Genomic DNA, 17,971 nt, shown 5'->3' on the forward strand with positions numbered 1-17,971 from the left:
TAAACTGATAATGATATTGTGTACCAGACACATTGAAGTTACACAGCTACATGTCTATGAATGTTCTCGTTCATCCAGGTCATTATCATCTCAGGTCAGAAGAGATCTGACTAGTAAGTCTGTGAGCACAAACTGATGAGGCCTACAACAAAACTAACAGTCCAGTTGAGATTGATTGAATGCCCTCAGATTACACAACTACAGTGATTTAAAAGTATACATTGTTTAATATTATCTAAGATTCTTGTGCAGGAAAAACATGGTAATGTTTTAATTTGAACAATGAAGTACATCAAAGTTACACTTGGCACTATTCAACATGTCTGCAAATGAGTATTTATTGTTATACTCATTTGTCTCAGTCCTCATACTTGGTTTACTTCTTGTGTTTACATATTACATGCAGATTGTGATGATACACAATATATAGAAATACAGAGTATTGTATTTTTTTTTTGGTCTATATTTTTCCCAATACTCCCATTCTCTTATTCCAATTAAAACAAGTAGATGCAAATTTGCCTATTAACAGTTACAGTATGTCAATTATATCAAAAGACCATCACTGAAGAAATGTACAATGTAATGTATAGTTTTAAAAGGTAGTACTTTAAAACTTCATTATGTACAATAAAACAATATAATTGCAAGCACAATGTTTCATTTTAGTGTGTTTATTAGATGTGCTCAACACATACCTTGTATGTGAAGTTTACATGTTCCTCCCTGGTGAGCTCCACCAGCTGGTATGATGGCGACTTTGTAGTCTCCATTGTCTCTCAGGGTCACGTTCCTCAGCTCCAGAGAGCCAGTTTGAGTAAAGAGGGTGATCCTGTCTTTATATGCCGGCGACGTCACATTTGTGCTGCTTGATGTTATTACATTAGTACTGGTACCAGAAATATCCAAGACTCTCCAAGTGATAGCCAGAAATGGGTTTGGCGGTGGAGTCAACATTGTGTTAAACATCACCGTTTCTCCTACGATTGCAACAAGATTGTCGGGGAGCACTCCCGCTCCATAACTTGATCCTGAAGAGGAGAAGTTACATATTTGGTTTAGACGTCATTAATATAGTAGTGTGTAGTGTTATTTTCTCTCAAAAAGTGCTTCTCAAGTGTGGACATAATTAAACAGCTCACCTGAAAGGACTCCCAGGATGATAAGCAGCACCACAGATGTTGTCATATCTGCATGCTCCAGGCATCAATAAGTGATTCCAGATAGCAGCTGTTGTTAATATGCAAGTTTGGGAGGAGGAGCTTGTACTCATTTCAATATTTAGTTGCTTGCTTAGTCCTTCTTTTTTGTAAGACAGCAATATTAAAACCAAACTACTGCACCATTGTCATATGGTGCAGTTGTCAGTGATTTTTATTAAAAAGGTTTTGTTATATGGTAATACTTTATTATTCTATTATTCATATTACAACAATATAATGAAAGTGGTGAATAACACTGGATATCTCAGCTTGCTTCTTGTAAAGCAGGGGTGTCGAACACGGTTACACTGAGGGCCACATCGCAGTTATGGCTGCCCTCAGAGGGCCGCTTGTAACCGTATATAATTTATGAATATAAATGTATTAGAATTCACCTCATGATATTATAAAATTAATTGCTGTGCATCTGATTATTATATTTGTATTACATACACTGTAAAAAAAAATAGATTTTTCAGTTAAAAAAACAACAAAAAAACAACTTCATCGTAAAATGTACGATGGTTTTTACAGTATATTACTGTAAATGTAAAAACGGCACTAGAGTTAGTTTTTTTTACTGTAAAATCCTGGCAAATGAGCTGCCCGTTTTTTTACTGTAAAATCTATTGTCATTTCTACAGTGTACAATTTGATGAATACCTTGCTTTGATATAACTCAAGCAGATATTTCCTTCCATCCATCCATTTTCTACCGCTTGTCCCTTTTGGGATCACGGGGGGTGCTGGAGCCTATCTCAGCTGCATTTGGGCGGAAGGCGGGGTACACCCTGGACAAGTCACCATCTCATCAGGGCCAATTTTAAAAAGTTTGAAATTAATGACAGTATTTGTTGCATTATTAGATAATAATGTTTAAAATATACTCCATAGCATGCAATACATGTGTTTATGTCTGTCATAATGAAAAGATTACATTTAGTAAATGATAAAATGCTTTATTGACTCATTATTTCAGGGCTTAAATGATGTGGCAGGGCAGCACGGTGGCACAGGGGTTAGTGCATGTGCCTCACAATACAAAGGTCCTGAGTAGTCCTGAGTTCAATCTGTGTGGAGTTTGCATGTTCTCCCCGTGACTGCGTGGGTTCCCTCCGGGTACTCCGGCTTCCTCCCACCTCCAAAGACATGCACCTGGGGATAGGTTGATTTGCAACACTATATTGGCCCTAGTGTGTGAATGTGAGTGTGAATGTTGTCTGTCTATCTGTGTTGGCCCTGTGATGAGGTGGCGACTTGTCCAGGGTGTACCATGCCTTCCGCCCGATTGTAGCTGAGATAGGCTCCAGCACCCCCCATGACCCCAAAAGGGACAAGCGGTAGAAAATAGATGGATGGATGATGTGGCGGGCCAAATCTAGCCCCTGGGCCTGGAGTTTGACACCTGTGTTGTAAAGTGTCTAGTAGCTAGTAAAGAATAATATGAAACAGTATTTGTACTAATTATGCTGAATTGTATTCATATAAATATGTATAGCAGATTTTTTTCATCATTTATTATTATTGTCCTGACAATCTTTTTGATTTCAACCATAACTCTGAACAATATATTTGTTTATGGTAATGGTGCAGTGAAATCGTTAATAATTCACGAAAGTTAAAACGTGGACTCGCACATGACAAACAGATCAAGCGAGGTATTACTAAGTGTGGAATAACACCAACAACAAAGCCTGATACAGTATATGATAAACATTTATTATAGTGAGCGCTCAGATAAGACATTATCAGGAGCTCATCAGGGTTTAAGAAATATTTTTATCACCGGATTACAAGACAGATGAATAGATCATAAAAGGGTCAAAGGGGATGAGACCAAAGACTACTTTTAGGATCATACACTGTACATTACAAGCATTTGCATCAGTTGGAATTTAGTCGATTTAAAAAAGCCAAAATTGCTGATGCTGAAGTCTAGTTGACAACTATAGAACATCATAATAAAAAAAAAAAAGGGTCCAAATGGTGCCATCATTCAGATCAACATGAGTCCCAGTAATGTCAAGAGTGTGCAAACCACCAGGGACATACTGGTGAGAGCGCCGGAGTCTGGATCGGAAGAGAAACTAGTTACTCCATTTGCAGCTGTACATTAAGAGTGTCAATGAGCTTTGAGAAAGACAAGCTCAAATACCCCGCAATGTGTGGACCGCAGAAGCCTCCAGACCAGTGATTTCGTTATGCGCCGTGCAGGTGTACTCCCCCAAGTGCCGCTTTTCCATCTCCTCGATGTAGTACTCAGGACCGTACATGACACTGCGCTTGAACTTCCAGGAGAATTTAGCCTTTGGCAGTGATTCGGCCGAGCAGCGCAGATTGACGCTCTCCTCAAGCTCCGCGCCGACCGGATCCTGATCGATTATCGCTTCATCAGGCCCGTCTAAGCAGATGGTAAGCGGAGGAAGGAGATTATTATGAAATAAAATGATGGAGGTGGTGTGTACGTGACTTGACATACGTTGGAGTACTTACAAAAGACCTTCAGTTTGCATTTGGCAGTATCAAAGCTGATGGAATTACTGACTTTGCAGAGAAACACTCCAGAGTCTCGCCTGTCCACGGGACTGATGGATAACACTCTGCCGCCGTCATAAAAAACGACCGTGTCCCCAGGCTGCAGTGGCTTGCCATCTTTCTTCCACTCTCTGTCTAATACAATGCCTTTGGCATCGCAGGTTAAGTTGACAGAGCTTTTACCTTCGATCAAGTTTTCAGTAGGACAGGCCATATTTGGTATGGACACTTCACCTGTGTACAAAAAGGAATATATTTTGAAAGCACACATATAGATGTTGTTCTCACTCATAATATAAAACGCCCCCAAATAAAACATGAACAAACCTGGTGGTAACGTACATTAAAACATTGACTATAGATTAAAATGACGTTTTCACTTTAAATTGTTATCTGGATGTAAATTCTGGTAGAACGGTAGACCCCAACAATGCATAGCTTTTGATCAGGATGCAGAACAATAGATGTGGTACAGGTCATCATAAAAAAACGTGTTCATAAATTGATCGTTAAGAATGCGGTCCATTATGTGGACTAAATAACGACTAAACGAAACATGCAATTTCTGGCTGTTGGAGATAATTGCATTACAGGTCATCATAAGTGTGTTAGTACATTGATTGTTAAGAATGCGGTCCATTATGTGGAACTGATTGTTGATTAATGGTGTCTTCAAATAAAATAAGGTTTAATGGAGTGCACGACATGGCCTTTAACTATCTCAACTAGTGTGAAGACATGACTTCTAATTTTAATACGACACTTGCACTAAAGCAGAATTTTAGAACATTCAGTCCGTAAGACATATGTCAGATCTTACTCACTCAGCACCTCCAAGCTAACATGTCCATGAATCGCCTCGGCGCCATATGGGACAATAATTAACTCATATTCCCCGCTGTCTTCCTCTGTCAGGTTCCTGAGCACCAAAGAGCCTGTGCTCTTATCCAGGCTGATTCGGCCCTCATAACCCGGTCCCTCCACATCCACGCTGGTTGATGTTATGATACTGTCGGTAAGGTTGAAGCTCCAAGTCAGAGCCAGAAACGGTTCAGGTGTCGGTTTTAGAGATGTCTCGAAGGTGACAGTCTGTCCAGCTATCCCACGAAGTAAATCAAGCGGGATTATGCCCGCTCCGTAGCAAAGACCTGCAAAAATAGGATCAAGTACAGTAACCGACAAGTCACAAGGACAAGGAAAATGTCAAGTATACCTGAATATAGCAACATGAAGAAGGTTGCCCTGAAAAGCTTGTAAGACATTGTGATGTATTCCTCTGTCCACTCTTCTATTATTGTCCGACTTGTGCGTGTCTTGTTTAGGCAGCAATGGAAAGAGTCCCTTGGAGATTATCTGCAATAAAGAAAAGATGATATCAAGAAGTTCTCTGCTCAGCAAGCTTAATTATTACCTCAATTAACACCGCTTACATAACATGCTACAAGTTCTGGATAGCAGGCAGATGTTTGTTTGCTCTACAACAGGGTCATTTATTGGTTTTGTTGCATTTTACATTTATTACGTATTACATTTATTACGCAAAATGATAAAGGTACCCAATAAAATGCAATTGGGGAAAAAAATAAAAGCAGAAAAACATTTGCTTAAAAACTTTTTTTAAAATCATTATAAACCATTTACAGCAAGAGCATGTCCATGATGGTACAGTACACACACATAGTTCTGGTTTTAAACTTTATTCCAATGAGTCCATAATTAAAAAGGAAAAAGTACAAAAAAAGTTCTATGGTTTGTGGTTTGTATTCAACAAAGATGGTCCACAGTAATACTTTTAACTAGACAATAACTAGTCTAATTATAGCTCAGGCAATTATTAAGACAGACAGACACTAGCTGCAAACAAAAACAACCTTCTGAAGTTGAATGCCCCTGAAGTGAAATTCAAATGTAGGTATGGAAAACAACCAAAAAGACTTACCGGTTCTCCCGGTTGTTCGATAAGAAAAGAACCGTTCGATAAGAAAATAACCGATTCCATGGACTCGAATCCCTTTTTGAGAACCGATTCCCCTTACCGAGGCCACTATAGTAAAGAAAAAGAGTTGGTTCTTTATTCGAATCCCTGGGAACGAATCCCGTCCCACAAGAAATGCCCTGTGGGACATCACAGGAATCGATGTAGCTCAGTCATTAGACCGAGCTACGTCATTTCCTGTGATGTCACACAAGCAGCAAAAATAATGGACCGGAAAAAACGCCTCAATGATAAATAAATGGGTTATACTTGTATAGCGCTTTTCTACCTTCAAGGTACTCAAAGCGCTTTGACAGTATTTCCACATTCACCCATTCACACACACATTCACACACTGATGGAGGGAGCTGCCATGCAAGGCGCTACCAGCACCCATCAGGAGCAAGGGTGAAGTGTCTTGCCCAAGGACACAACGGACGTGACTAGGATGGTAGAAGGTGGGGATTGAACCCCAGTAGCCAGCAACCCTCCGATTGCTGGCACGGCCACTCTACCAACTTCGCCACGCCGTCCAAGGCATGGCTATTCACCTATAGTTGAGTTGAGTTGAGTTGAGTTTGAGTTTATTTCGAACATGCAAGCATAGTGATCACAGAGACAGAGACAGGTTGTTTTTGTGTTACCGTATATATTTGTTTTTCTGAAAAATCCCACTTAATATACTTTGAGTAACAGTCAATATTTTATTTTTTTAGGGGGTAACAGTCAATATTTATTTATTTTTCTTATAAAATAAAAGTGAGCTTTTGTTAAACCAAATATTGTGTTTTTTTCCATATACAACAACCTATCTGGATTCGATTTGGAATCGGTCCGATAAGAGGATTCGATAATGGGCTCGAACTCGATAATTTCTTATCAAACATCATCCCTACTCAGGAGATACATGGTCCCTTTCAGTGTCTGTGGATGAAGACCAACACAAGAGGGCGCTGCTCTGCAGCATTTGTCAGGAAGATAATGCATGCAGCGTCAGTCATTGCCTTGCCAGAAGCAGATATATTGTGGCACAACGCACAGGTAGGGAGTCTTCTTCTGCTTTCTGGACATGATCATGCTAAGTAACAGCTGTTGCTCCAGGACATTTATCAGGATACCAGAAGCATGAGAGATGAAGATTTAGCTGCGTAATTTACAGGAAGATTAAATGGACGTTTTAGCAGTGTTCTGCATTGTCTCTGTAGTTTTTACAGGTAAGGGTGTTCAATAATTGAGCACTGATCTTTTATGCTTACACTAAACATAATCATCACTTTATAATTGTAATAATATACGGTAGTGTAATCATATGTTAATATAGGCTGTGGGTTTAATACTAGGCTGCAACACATTAACTTGATTCAATGCTTTCTGTCTGATTTGTATCCTGTGTTTTCTTATAGAGCAAGCGATTGCCTTTATTACTCACTGTCAAAGAGCAAAAACTAGGTGCACTCATGAAGTTAATGATTGAACACAGGCGTGTTTGGACAAACATTCACTCATTGAGCTATGATTTTAAACTTTCAACTTGGCTAATATGATATTTTACTCCCATAGTCATGCATTGTGACTCCAAGAATGTCTCTCCCCAGGTTTAACCGATGGATCCGGCGTGTTGCCAAATGAGTATCTGGTCGCAGCTGTGGGAAAGACAGTGCGTTTCGATACCGTACTGTCTCCCACAGTTGCACCACCATGGACGTCCGTGGCCTGGACCTTTACTGTTGGCGGGGTGGATAACCCCATAATAACATCCACTACCGTAAACAAAACTGGACCGGCGTATGAAGGCAGGATCACCCTCTTCATCGAGACGGGGTCTCTCGAGCTCAGGAACCTGGCTCTGACTGATAGTGGAGAATACAAAGTTGGCATCATAACAGGTGGCGGAGACCAAATCACCGGATCCACCACACTGCAGACACTTGGTGAGCAAATGTTTCTTGTCAGTAATAATTGGGATGGTTTGAAATGTCAAAGGTATAAGGTGAAATTCGCGTTATTGTGTCAGGCAAACACATAAGTAGCATATAAATGGAGTCCCATAAAGATGTAAACACAAATATAAGTTTACAAAGGACTTAAAGTTAGTTTTATTTGCAGATGATACAACTGCTTTCTGTTCAGGAGAGAACACACAGAAGATAATACAAATAATAACAGAAGAAATGAACAAATTAAAAAGATGGTTTGACAAAAACAGACTATCTTTGAATCTCAGTAGAACTAAAATAATGCTATTTGGTAATAGTAGGAAAGAGCATCATACGCAAATACAAATAGACGGAGTAGACATCGAAAGGGTAAAAGAAACCAGATTTTTGGGAGTATTAAAAGATGATCAAATGAACTGGAAATCTCATATACAAAACATACAACATAAGGTGGCAAAAAACATTTCAATAATGAATAAAACAAAACACATCCTGGGCCAAAAATCACTTCATATTCTCTACTGCTCACTAGTGTTACCATATCTGAGTTGTTGTGCAGAAATATGGGGAAATAACTACAAATGTGCGCTACATTCGTTAACCATGTTACAAAAAAGATCAGTTAGAATAATACATAATGTTGGATATAGAGAACATACAAACCCTTTATTTATTAAGTCAAAAATATTAAAGTTTGGTGACTTGGTAACATTGCAAACAGCTAAAATGATGTACAAAGCAATCTATAACCTGCTACCAAAGAATGTACAACATTTCTTCTCAACTAAAGAGGAGAAATATAACCTTAGAGGAAAAAATAATTTAAAACATTTATATGCACGTACAACACTTAAAACTTTTAGCATAACAGTATGTGGAATTAAATTATGGAATGGATTAAGTAAAGAAGTTAAAAATTGTACTGACATGATCCAGTTTAAGAGGTTGTTTAAATCAATAGTGAATTACAAAGTACAAAGAAGAAGAATTTTGAAAAAAACTTCCAACCTTATTGAAAATATTCTTCATCTCAGTATGTTAATAATGACAGAATTAATTAATTATATATTACAAACTGTTGTATATACTAATTCATAGATGTTATTTTATTATATAAAAAGGTCAGTAAATGATTTTATATAATTGTAAACGCTTTGAAGTGGGAAAGGGGTAGGATTAAATAAGCTTGGCTTCTTCCTATTCCTTTTCGGGCATGATGTAAATGAAATGATATGAAATTGTGTGATGTATTATGATGTAAATGTGTTCATGTTCGAAATAAACTAAAAGAAAGAAAGAAAGAAAGAAGTATTATAGTACAACAAACAGACATTGAGCAACTTCCTTTAAGCAAGCTGAGGTTCCTCTTTGTGAACTCAACAGTGTCAAAATATAACATTTTCACATTACATTTTACGTTTATAATCTATAGCTTAGAATACTCTGAAGAATACTTTGTGGAGCACAGTGTCCATCAGGCTTTACCTCCAGCGGCTCCAAGTTAATTTGAGTTGAGGACCCCTGGTATAAACCAAATGCATTTTGAATACACTTGAGTGAGTTCCGTTGGAAAGGGGAAATACTTATAACATACTCTTGTGTTGTAATATTGAACTCTGCGGGATTATTTAAAGTGACTATTTGAATGCACCCTGTGGTGAGTAATTATATAAATTAGACTCCTAAAACTATACTGCATACTGCAATCCTCATATAATGCCTTGGAGCATTTACTTAATTGCAAAGGGCGCCAGGCATCGATTAGAAGTAAGATGTTGTTTTTTTTGGGAGGCCTTTGTTTTTACAAATGTGTGCATTTTATCATAATACCATTATATATGTTTTAATCATTTTGCAAATGAATGATACATGTTGGAATTCATGCAGCCCCTCAATGAACCGCAGTTCCCCAGTACCAACGGCACACATGCAGCCCCCAGATCATGACGCTATATCATCATGCTTGACCGTCGGCAAGTATTGCCAGCCATTAATACAGCAATGGCTTTCTGGGGATAGTAAATCTATATGGCTTTTATCAATACTCCACCAAATTTCAGCTTTACAGGTGTCTTCTTTGAAAGGAAAAAATAGACGTGTGTATATATAGGGTGTGTTTATTAAGTGCAATTCATAGTGGCACAGTGTCTATATACTGTATGTAGATTTTGCATGATCTTTAAAATGAAAACCAACCCTCCTTCATAGCCATCAGGAAGTTCCTTAAGCATTTTTCCTTTTTTTCTGCACCCACAGTTCCAGTCTCTAATGTAATGTTATTGGTCAACGACACCGACCTGGTGGAGTTTAACAGCACAGTCCGTCTGTCCTGCTCTTCGTCTGGAACGTCCATCGTTTTCGTCTGGCTGAACAGCAGCTCCGAGGTCATGGCTAGCGACAGAGTTAAGTTCACTGACGAAAACGCCACTCTCACCATTGCTGGCGTAACCCGTTATGACCAGGCGGCATTCGCGTGTCGGACGTCCAATGCTGTCAGCGAAGACACCAGTGATCCACAGAATCTTATTGTCAGCTGTGAGTAACAAACATATACCTTGAGTAATTGAGGACATGGTAATGTTTCAAATGTGCTATCTCATCTTTCAGTTGGTCCGGATGATGTACATCTTAAAGGATCTTCACCGGAACAATACTTTGCCGAAGGATCAAACATCGTCCTTTCCTGCTCTGCTGAATCCAGACCACCTGCTCGCTTTTCCTGGGCTCTTAATGGAGTGCAGCTATCGCACAGGGAACCAAACCTATCATTGACAAACATTCAGGAGAACCAGAGTGGAAATTACAGCTGTTTTGCCTTTAACAGCAAAACTTTAAGACACAAAACATCGAAGCCCCGGTCTATAAATGTGCTAAGTAAGTCTTACAGACTTTTTGGGGAATTTTGCCTATCGTTCACAATGATTATGAAAGAAATGACGACGGATGTATTTTTTAAATGCGTTCTAAGTAGTGTATAAATGCGATCAAAAGTCTGCTTACAATGGAGCCTACGTGAGGCGATCTATTCTGCCTTTAAGCCCTTAAAAAACATCGAAACACCTCCATCAAGGTTTTATATACATGATGTAAGTATATATGTAATGTAGTAACATACAGATTTATAATAACATTTAATATTTACCGTATTTTTCGGACTATAAGTCGCAGTTTGTTTCATAGTTTGGCCGGGGGTGCGACTTATATTTAGGAGCGACTTATGTGTGAAATTATTAACACATTAGCGTAAAATATCAAATAATATTATTTAGCTCATTCACGTAAGACTAGACGTATAAGATTTCATGGGATTTAGCGATTAGGAGTGACAGATTGTTTGGTAAACGTATAGCATGTTCTATATGTTATAGTTATTTGAATGACTCTTACCATAATATGTTACGTTAACATACCAGGCACGTTCTCAGTTGGTTATTTATGCCTCATATAACGTACACTTATTCAGCCTGTTGTTCACTATTCTTTATTTATTTTAAATTGCCTTTCAAATGTCTATTCTTGGTGTTGGGTTTTATCAAATACATTTCCCCAAAAAATAAGACTTATACTGCAGTGCGACTTATATATGTTTTTTTCCTTCTTTATTATGCGTTTTCAGCCGGTGCGACTTATACTCCGAAAAATACGGTACGTGTTTTGATCATTTTAAGCATACGTGGCGCAATAATTTCAAAAACGCATCACGACGTTCGCTTTTTTTTCTCAACATCACTGATTAATACTCACTGTAGACTTTATTAGAGCCAACAAACATAATAAATCATCACTTACTGTGCAATGTCTGCTGTCATTAGGATGTCGACTGGTAGAATCTTGTTATATTCCCGTTTTATGTGAAAAATTATTCAAAATCCTCACTAAGAAAAAGGGGCGGAACTAAGCATCTTTTCGTGTCGTTCCCGCCATTTCCAGGTAAAAATTGGCTGTCAAAGTGTGCTAACTCGTCAGAATACGTCCTCATTTTTCCCTTATCCAGGTGAGAGGCATGATTTATGATCTAGATTAAAGTTTGACGAGCAATGGAAACGAGGAAGCAGCTGATTAGACGATCATGTCAGCGTTGGCACACAGGCTTGTGATCCCCGCGCAACTATAAATAATTTGTCTGCGTTAGCACTTATAATAACAATTACCGTATTTTTCGGACTATAAGTCGCAGATTTTTTCATAGTTTGGCCGGGGGTGCGACTTATACTCAGGAGCGACTTATGTGTGAAATTATTAACACATTAGCGTCAAATATCAAATAATATTATTTAGCTCATTCACGTAAGAGACTAGACGTATAAGATTTCATGGGATTTAGCGATTAGGAGTGACAGATTGTTTGGTAAACGTATAGCATGTTCTATTTGTTATAGTTGTTTGAATGACTCTTACCATAATATGTTACGTTAACATACCAGGCACGTTCTCAGTTGGTTATTTATGCCTCATATAACGTACACTTATTCAGCCTGTTGTTCACTATTCTTTATTTATTTTAAATTGCCTTTCAAATGTCTATTCTTGGTGTTGGGTTTTATCAAATACATTTCCCCAAAAAATAAGACTTATACTGCAGTGCGACTTATATATGTTTTTTTCCTTCTTTATTATGCGTTTTCAGCCGGTGCGACTTATACTCCGAAAAATACGGTACGTGTTTTGATCATTTTAAGCATACGTGGCGCAATAATTTCAAAAACGCATCACGACGTTCGCTTTTTTTTCTCAACATCACTGATTAATACTCACTATAGACTTTATTAGAGCCAACAAACATAATAAATCATCACTTACTGTGCAATGTCTGCTGTCATTAGGATGTCGACTGGTAGAATCTTGTTATATTCTGTTTTATATGAAAAATTACTCAAAATCCTCACTAAGAAAAAGGGGCGGAACTAAGCATCTTTTCGTGTCGTTCCCGCCATTTCCGGGTAAAAATTGGCTGTCAAAGTGTGCTAACTTGTCAGAATACGTCCTCATTTTTCCCTTATCCAGGTGAGAGGCATGATTTATGATCTAGATTAAAGTTTGACGAGCAATGGAAACGAGGAAGCAGCTGATTAGACGATCATGTCAGCGTTGGCACACAGGCTTGTGATCCCCGCGCAACTATAAATAATTTGTCTGCGTTAGCACTTATAATAACAATTACCGTATTTTCCGGACTATAAGTCGCAGATTTTTTCATAGTTTGGCCGGGGGTGCGACTTATACTCAGGAGCGACTTATGTGTGAAATTATTAACACATTACCGTAAAATATCAAATAATATTATTTATCTCATTCACGTAAGAGACTAGACGTATAAGATTTCATGGGATTTAGCGATTAGGAGTGACAGATTGTTTGGTAAACGTATAGCATGTTCTATATGTTATAGTTATTTGAATGACTCTTACCATAATATGTTACGTTAACATACCAGTTGGTTATTTATGCCTCATATAACGTACACTTATTCAGCCTGTTGTTCACTATTCTTTATTTATTTTAAATTGCCTTTCAAATGTCTATTCTTGGTGTTGGGTTTTATCAAATACATTTCCCCAAAAAATAAGACTTATACTGCAGTGGGACTTATATATGTTTTTTTCCTTCTTTATTATGCGTTTTCAGCCGGTGCGACTTATACTCCGAAAAATACGGTACGTGTTTTGATCATTTTAAGCATACGTGGCGCAATAATTTCAAAAACGCATCACGACGTTCGCTTTTTTTTCTCAACATCACTGATTAATACTCACTGTAGACTTTATTAGAGCCAACAAACATAATAAATCATCACTTACTGTGCAATGTCTGCTGTCATTAGGATGTCGACTGGTAGAATCTTGTTATATTCCCGTTTTATGTGAAAAATGACTCATAATCCTCATTAAGAAAAAGGGGCGGAACTAAGCATCTTTTCGTGTCGTTCCCGCCATTTCCAGGTAAAAATTGGCTGTCAAAGTGTGCTAACTCGTCAGAATACGTCCTCATTTTTCCCTTATCCAGGTGAGAGGCATGATTTATGATCTAGATTAAAGTTTGACGAGCAAAGGAAACAAGGAAGCAGCTGATTAGACGATCATGTCAGCGTTGGCACACAGGCTTTTGATCTCCGCGCAACTATAAATAATTTGTCTGCGTTAGCACTTATAATAACAATTACCGTATTTTCCGGACTATAAGTTGCAGATTTTTTCATAGTTTGGCTGGGGGTGCGACTTATACTCAGGAGCGACTTATGTGTGAAATTATTAACACATTACCGTAAAATATGAAATAATATTATTTATCTCATTCACGTAAGAGACTAGACGTATAAGATTTCATGGGATTTAGCGATTAGGAGTGACAGATTGTTTGGTAAACGTATAGCATGTTCTATATGTTATAGTTATTTGAATGACTCTTACCATAATATGTTACGTTAACATACCAGGCACCTTCTCAGTTGGTTATTTATGCCTCATATAACGTACACTTATTCAGCCTGTTGTTCATCATTCTTTAATTATTTTAAATTGCCTTTCAAATGTCTATTCTTGGTGTTGGGTTTTATCAAATACATTTCCCCAAAAAATGTGACTTATACTCCAGTGCGACTTATATATGTATTTTCCCTTCATTATTATGCATTTTCTGCAGGTGCAACTTATACTCCGAAAAATACGGTACACTAATACTTGGTTAATATTCAAGTCACAAAATGTAAATGGAGTATTTCTGGCGCTTTTTGAACGTTTTTGTTATTGGGTTTTATGGGTGGAATAGAGTAACTCCCATTGGCTCTGCTATAAGCAGACTTTTATTTACGTTTATTTAATCTTTAGAATGCATGAAAAAAAAAAACATTCGTCATGTCTTTCATAATGATTGTGAAAGACTGACAAAATTCCCCCCAAAAATCAGTTTCCCTTTCAGTAGATTACTGTACATACCAGGAAAAATGCAGTATTTTGCAGTAAATGCAGTGAAAATGCAACATTTTCCTTCATTTGAATACATGCAATTATTTAGAAGACTTTTCAGAACCACACTCAAAAGTTTGGAGACACCTTCTTATTCAAAAGCGGCTCAAACTTTTGACTTGTGATATAGAGCAACATAATGGATTTGATTAGCCCTTGTTGCTAGGCAAAATTCAAAAGCATCAATCACAGGTCAATATAAAATCCAAACTTGGCAAATGTTATATTGCATGAATATATTCATCCAGAGAACATCTCGGGCGGATCAATCGTGGTGACAACAAGTCAGCCGATTGAGGGGACGGCGGTGAATCTTACCTGTGATGCCGCTGGCTCAGTCTTCACCAGAGAGTGGATGAAGAGCGGCTCAGCCCTGGTCCTGGATGACCACATGGCGCTGCACGAAAAAGGCAGAGTCTTGTCCTTCCGCGCTGTGAGGAGAACCGACAGCGGCCCGTATTCCTGTAAAATAAGCAACCCCATCAGCATGGATGACGCCACATACGACATGGTCGTTAACTGTAGGTAACTGCTAATGCGACTGTTGTTTTGTGACATGCAATACAGTACAGGAATGCAATAATACTATTTTCTAGTAAGTATGAACTAAGTGTGATTGCATGCGACCTCGGATTCCTCTATAGAGTACGTCCAAACAGTGTAACAGCCCTCATTGCTAGAACTTAACAATATTCTCTGTTGCAGATGGGCCAGAGTCTGTCAAAATATCGGGACCGACGGAGATATACGTGAAGCAGACTTTGACGTTAACCTGCTCTGCTACGTCTGTTCCATCTGCCACCTACGCCTGGATTTCTCAGAATCAATCAGAGATACACAATAGCTCCATATTTGTCAAAAACAACGTTGACTTTTCCGACAGTAAAAGCTATTTCTGCATTGCATCAAATATTATAACTGGAACAAATGTATCTGCTGAACATATGCTGGCTGTAATAGGTAAGAAGGTTACTAAAGCAGCCAACAGATTCAACCACATGGCAAGAGAGATGATTAATTTGCTGTCATTGTACCTGAACAGAGGAGAGTACATCTCCGTGCGGGGCTGGTTGCATAGCCGGAATCGTACTTGCAAGTTTGGTCATCTGTGGAGCAGCTGCTGGTGGAGGATACTACATTTACAATAAACAGTAAGTATCACATCATGCCAAGCAAAGGTGTCGTTTAAAAAATGGGCTTATAGAAAATAAACATGATTACAGGGTCATAATTATTGTGAATAAAATAACTTTATGGTTTTCTATGGTATCTACATTACAGCATGGTAACATGGTACAGCAACTAATTTTGTTGAATGCAAGATTTTTACAACATTCACAAATGGATCATACAATCATTTTTAAACAGGAAACGGTCAAAGAATCGTACCAGCAGAAACACCTTCACCAGAACAGGTAAGTCTGATAGCCATTCTTAAAAAAAGTCAAAATGTATTATGTATGTAAATGCATTGCACTATGTATGTCTTTTAATACAGTTATTGTATTGGATGTTATTAGATGACGTACATTTGTGTTGTTTTTCAAGCACGTTGCAGTTTATTTCTTGTGTTTTGTAGTTGGCCGAGGCCAAGACAGCACGGCAGACACAAACAATGAGGTAAATATTTTCAGTTTGCATCTATGCAGGAAAATTAGCACCTCTAAATAGCTACACATTGATATACATGAAGTATAGTGTAAAAGTCTAAGTAATATGTGACAGAATAAAACTAGAGGACAAATACAGTCAGCATTATTATGTAAACAAAAACAATAAAACTGAATAGGTCTGTGGGCCAAGAAAGGACTACGAAGAAAAGCACATGTATGAGATAACATCTGTCATGAAATTGTGTGCGGCGGTATCTACTTTCACATCAACATCCTGAAGTAGCTTGCCAACTAACAAATAGATGGACAAACACTTTTTTAAGAGTTTTGTAACTCCTTGATTCTATGGTTAATATTGCATTGGTATAACAACAGATAAATGGTGGTGTTCTTGCAACCTTAAATAATGACTGATAGTGTCTAGTCTGTAATCATTGATGTTGGTCCTGATTCAAAGTCTCCTCTAAGCTTTCAATTTGGACTTTGAACCTGGAAGAAAGTATACAGCGAGCACATCTTTGTGGTTGTGTCTAGTCAAGGTACTTGTCATTTAGGTCCATAGTTATTTATTTATTAATCCTGTCTATTTTGGGAGCAGGAGTTGAACTACGCGGACCTTCGTATTTTACGGACAAAGGAGGGCTGCAGGACGGCCCAGCTTGTACCGCAAAATAACTCGTCAGAATACGCAGAGATCCGAGTGAACAAGCCTCCTGCGGCGTCCTCCCCGCCTACCTACGACATCCACATGCAGAGGACAAAGAGGCAAGCTCCTCAGCCATTTGATACGAATGAAATCCAAATCTAACATCGGGTTCAATCATGCTCAAACTGGTCTACAGTGAACATGTTGTCACGGAGACACAGTCCCTTAATGGTGCGCTAATGGCTTGTTTGCATAGTCAATTGAGCATCAGTTAATCATTTGTCTCTTTGACTGACATGATTTGTATATATTAAGTACACTGAGGAAACTTTCATACGCCCTCTAAGAGTAGTACAATTTAAAAGCAAACCAAATTTTCAGGATAATTATACCTCAACAATCACACAAGAAGGTTCCACCATGTCACATGAAATGCCAAATCAGCACTTTTGTAAATCTAATGAGATTTCAGCTCAATGAGTATCAAAAGGATACACTCCACAAGTGTTTTGTTTCTTGCAGCCCACAAACGGAGAAGTGGAACCTAGGAAAAGTGGTACATGTATCTCTGTCCGGGCTACTCAGAACAATCGTCTTTGTCGACAAGTCATTATTAATATTCAAAGACAAAGAAATTAATGTAGTCAATGGTTAACTTAGTTTTACCCTTGCCAGCACATTTTAAAGGTTCTATGATGGCAAAGTTTTGACCCTGAAAAGGTTTATTTCTAATTGGGAAGATCCATCCATCCATTTTCTACCCCTCGTGCCCTTTGGGGTTGCGGGGCTGGAGCCTATCCCAGTGGTAGTCTAGCGGAAGACAGGGTACACCCTGGACAAGATGCCACCTCATCGCAGGGCCAACACAAATGGACAGACAACATCCACACTCACATTCACACACGAGGGCCGAATTAGTGTTGCCAATCAGCCTATCCCCAGGTGCATGTCTTTGGAAGTGGAAGGACACCGGAGTACCCGGAGAGAACCCAGGCAGTCATGGGGAGAACATGCAAACTCCACACAGAAAGACCCCGAGCCCCAGGATTGAATGCAAGACCTTCTCGCTGTCAGACACGAGTGCTAACCACTTATTTTCAA

General features: G+C 38.5%; 1 protein-coding gene and 1 pseudogene across 1 annotated transcript in view; one reads left to right on the plus strand and one right to left on the minus strand.

Annotated features, from left to right (window-relative positions):
* LOC133659667 (carcinoembryonic antigen-related cell adhesion molecule 5-like) overlaps positions 1 to 17,262 on the minus strand; it is a 30,549-nt gene extending 13,287 nt beyond the window's left edge. Inside the window, exons 1-9 of the mRNA XM_062062249.1 lie at positions 15,646 to 17,262; positions 14,930 to 15,073; positions 10,275 to 10,411; positions 9,947 to 10,182; positions 4,951 to 5,090; positions 4,562 to 4,885; positions 3,696 to 3,971; positions 3,358 to 3,603; positions 699 to 1,031 (exon numbers count right to left, since the gene is read on the minus strand). Of these exons, the coding sequence (XP_061918233.1) occupies positions 699 to 1,031; positions 3,358 to 3,603; positions 3,696 to 3,971; positions 4,562 to 4,885; positions 4,951 to 4,999 (1,228 nt within the window). The 5' untranslated portion in view covers positions 5,000 to 5,090; positions 9,947 to 10,182; positions 10,275 to 10,411; positions 14,930 to 15,073; positions 15,646 to 17,262. The remainder of the gene's footprint in view (positions 1 to 698; positions 1,032 to 3,357; positions 3,604 to 3,695; positions 3,972 to 4,561; positions 4,886 to 4,950; positions 5,091 to 9,946; positions 10,183 to 10,274; positions 10,412 to 14,929; positions 15,074 to 15,645) is intronic.
* Positions 6,762 to 17,971, plus strand: part of LOC133659668 (hemicentin-2-like) — a 29,874-nt pseudogene continuing 18,664 nt past the window's right edge.

Source organism: Entelurus aequoreus, linkage group LG11 (genome assembly GCF_033978785.1).
Source record: "Entelurus aequoreus isolate RoL-2023_Sb linkage group LG11, RoL_Eaeq_v1.1, whole genome shotgun sequence".
NCBI classification, from domain to species: Eukaryota; Metazoa; Chordata; class Actinopteri; order Syngnathiformes; family Syngnathidae; genus Entelurus; species Entelurus aequoreus.